Genomic DNA, 3,250 nt, shown 5'->3' on the forward strand with positions numbered 1-3,250 from the left:
CAGCAGCAGCAGCAGCACCTGCAGCAGGACCAGTTACAGCAGCAGCAGGAGGAGGAACAGTTACAGCAGCAGCACCTACAGCAGGACCAGTTACAGCAGCAGCAGGAGGAGGAGGAACAGTTACAGCAGCAACAGCAGAACCAGTTGCAGCAGCAGCAGCAACATCAGGACCAGTTGCAGCAGCTGCAGCAGGAACAGCAGAAGCAAGAGGAACAGTTACAGATGCAGCAGCTGCAGCAGCAACAGTTACAGCAGCAGCTGCAGCAGCAACAGTTACAGCAGCAGCTGCAGCAGCAGCAACAGTTACAGCAGCAGCAGCTGTTGCAGCAGCAGCAGCAGCAAGAACAGTTGCAACAACAGCAGCAGCAGCCCCATCCACTGGAGCCAGAGGAGGAGGAAGAGGTGGAGCTGGAGCTCATGCCGGTGGACCTGGGGACGGAGCAGGAACTGGAGCAGCAGCGGCAGGAGCTGGAGAGACAACAGGAACAGCGGCAGCTGCAGCTCAAACTGCAGGAGCAGCTGCAGCAGCTGGAGCAGCAGCTGGAGCAGCAGCAGCAGCAGCAGCTGGAGCAGCAGCAGGAGGTGCAGCTGGAGCTGACCCCGGTGGATCTGGGAGCCCAGCAGCAGGAGGTGCAGCTGGAGCTGACTCCCGTGCAGCCGGAGCTGCAGCTGGAGCTGGTGCCCGCCGCAGGGGGCGGCGGGACTCCGGCCCCGGGCGCTCCAGCCGCGGTCGTGGTGGCCCCCCCGGGCTACGTGGTGCTGCAGGAGCTCATGGTGTTGCCGGCCGTGGCGGCGCCCGCGGTGGTGGCCATCCCGGGCCCCGCGGGCAGCGCGGCGCTGACTCCGGCCAGGCAGCGGCGGCGGCGGCGCGCGCGGGACCGGCCGACCATCTGCGGGGAGTGCGGCAAGGGCTTCAGCCGCAGCACGGACCTGGTGCGGCACCAGGCCACGCACACGGGCGAGCGGCCGCACCGCTGCGGCGAGTGCGGCAAGGGCTTCTCGCAGCACTCCAACCTGGTGACGCACCAGCGCATCCACACGGGCGAGAAGCCCTACGCCTGCTCCTACTGCGCCAAGCGCTTCAGCGAGAGCTCGGCGCTCGTGCAGCACCAGCGCACGCACACGGGCGAGCGGCCCTACGCCTGCGGCGACTGCGGCAAGCGCTTCAGCGTCTCGTCCAACCTCCTGCGCCACCGGCGCACGCACTCGGGCGAGCGGCCCTACGTCTGCGAGGACTGCGGCGAGCGCTTCCGCCACAAGGTGCAGATCCGCCGCCACGAGCGCCAGCTGCACGGCGCCGGCCGCTCGCGAGGCCTGGGCCTGCTCCGCGGCTCGCGCGCGGCCACCGGCGGCCCACCGCGCTCCGAGCAGGCGCCGTGACCGGGACCGGGCGGGCACGGGCGGGCACGGAGCGGGGGGGGGGGGGGCGGGGAGGGCGCGGGCCCCTCCCGCCCCGTTCCGTGGCCGCGGGGCCGGGCTTCCCGCGCTCTCCCTGCTTAGCGGAGGGGAGGCCACGTTCACACACGGACCCTCGGAAACGCTCCTCGCGCCATGAGAGGAAAGCCGCCGGGGCCAGGCAGCCCAGGTGTCGCGCATCCCTACGAACAGCGCGCCGCGCAGATTTGTTCCTGGGTACCGATCCGTGAGGAGTCTGCCAAAGCCCTTTCCCCGGAAAACTGGACTTGGCAGAAGTGAGAGAGCCACAGGAGAAAACTGCCAGTGACACGTGTGACAGTTGGTGACATCAGACACGCATCGAACACTAACCAGGGAATCAAATATATGTGGTAAAACGCACACGAATAGGATTTGGTCCTGGTGAAAATTTCTTCAAGGAAAAAAAAAATGGGGGAAAAAGGAAATGTATCTGCACTTTGTAGAAAACCGATCAAGGCGTTAAATTGTCGTCAATGGCATTTGCCTTGAAAGTACTTTCTAGAATGAAAATGCCTCAGGGTGGATATCATCCTGATTAAAATGTTTGTGTTCATAAGCACAGGGTCAGAGTGTCCCCTGGGTCAGTGCACAAATGCCAGGAAGCCCTTCCCTGGGTCGAGGCTAAACCTTCCCTCCTGGGGAACCCAGGGTTCCAGTGAGTGTGGGAGGCAGGCTCTCGCCCTCTTTGCTGCCAAGGTCCCGCACCCACGGTGGCCTGGCAGTGTCCTCTTGAGCAGAAGCCTGCGGCTGAAGCAGAGGGCATTCCGAGAATGCTCTCCACAGTCCAGTGGAGTGTTCCCCTTGGGGAAGGAGCTCTGAGCTCAGCCCGCCCTGACCTCCCTGGGATCTGCCATCTCTGGGCTTCTCTTTTGCTTGTCCAGGGACTAAGGCTATGGGGTTGGGGCCTTGAGACCCAGGGGCAGGGTTCTCCTGGGCCGGGCTATGCAGGGTGCTGGCCCGAGCAGATCTGGCCTCATCACTGGTGGGGTCAGAGGGAGAAACTGGGGGACAAAGTTTGGAGGCAACAGAAATGCTTTTTACAACGTTTACAAAATTGTCTGGGGGTCTGTCTGAGCATTGGCAATGTTAATGCCTGTGGGAAGGCAGGACAGTGGAGGAGGCTGCCCGCCCCTTCTGCCCCAAGTGCTTGCTTCCTGCTCTTGACTTCCCATGTGCGGCTGCTTCGATGCTGCCCCCCTCTCTTTGCTCCCTGCTTCTCCTTTACTAACACAGCCTGCGACATCTTACAAATGTGTTGGTTAAGTGAGAAACAAAAATTGAAAAATAAATTTAAATGAAGAAATACATTGTCTTGTCTCTGCACAGCTGGATTTTGTGTCTTGCCACCAGTTTCATTTCGGCAGAATATTTTCCTGGTCGCTCTAGAGCAAGGGACTTCATATTCAATCCCATGCTCAGTGCTCCTCCCCCAGACTCTTCCTTGTAACCTGAGTCCGGTGGCCTAGGATGGGCCTATTCAATAAAACCCTGCTGGGAGGGATGGGGACCTGAGGGTAGATGCTTGAGGAGGCCAGTTTGGGCATCTCCTAAGGACAGCTTTTCCCTTCCTCTGCCACTGTTTACAGTATTTGTGTACAATGGTGATTTCCTCACTCCCCCATCCCCCCACCGATGGGCCAGAGCCATTTCCCTGAGTAACCATTCACCAAGGCGATGGGGTATCAGATCTTTCAAATGGGGCTCTGACCCCTCAGGGGTGCAGGTCCGGGTCATCCCATTAGACGGGCCTCCTGGAGCAGCAGAGGTGCTGAAGGCAAGGGGGTCCGGGGATGGTGGGGGAGATGAGTGCCCA

General features: G+C 61.4%; 1 protein-coding gene across 4 annotated transcripts in view; it reads left to right on the top strand.

Moving 5' to 3' along the window:
• The window catches only part of ZNF853 (zinc finger protein 853), a 6,243-nt gene extending 4,822 nt beyond the window's left edge, over positions 1-1,421 (top strand). For 3 of the 4 annotated variants that reach the window (XM_073886283.1, XM_073886282.1, XM_073886281.1), the window contains one exon: positions 1-746. This exon is cut by the window's left edge and continues 994 nt beyond it. In XM_073886283.1, the coding sequence (XP_073742384.1) occupies positions 1-598 (598 nt within the window). In that variant the 3' untranslated portion in view covers positions 599-746. The other variant, XM_073886284.1, reaches the window with a different exon arrangement.
• The last annotated feature ends 1,829 nt before the right edge of the window (positions 1,422-3,250 follow it).

The sequence above is a fragment of the Callorhinus ursinus genome, unplaced genomic scaffold (assembly GCF_003265705.2).
Source record: "Callorhinus ursinus isolate GAN/ISIS: 27379988/994484 unplaced genomic scaffold, GSC_fseal_2.0 scaffold70, whole genome shotgun sequence".
Taxonomy (NCBI): domain Eukaryota; kingdom Metazoa; phylum Chordata; class Mammalia; order Carnivora; family Otariidae; genus Callorhinus; species Callorhinus ursinus.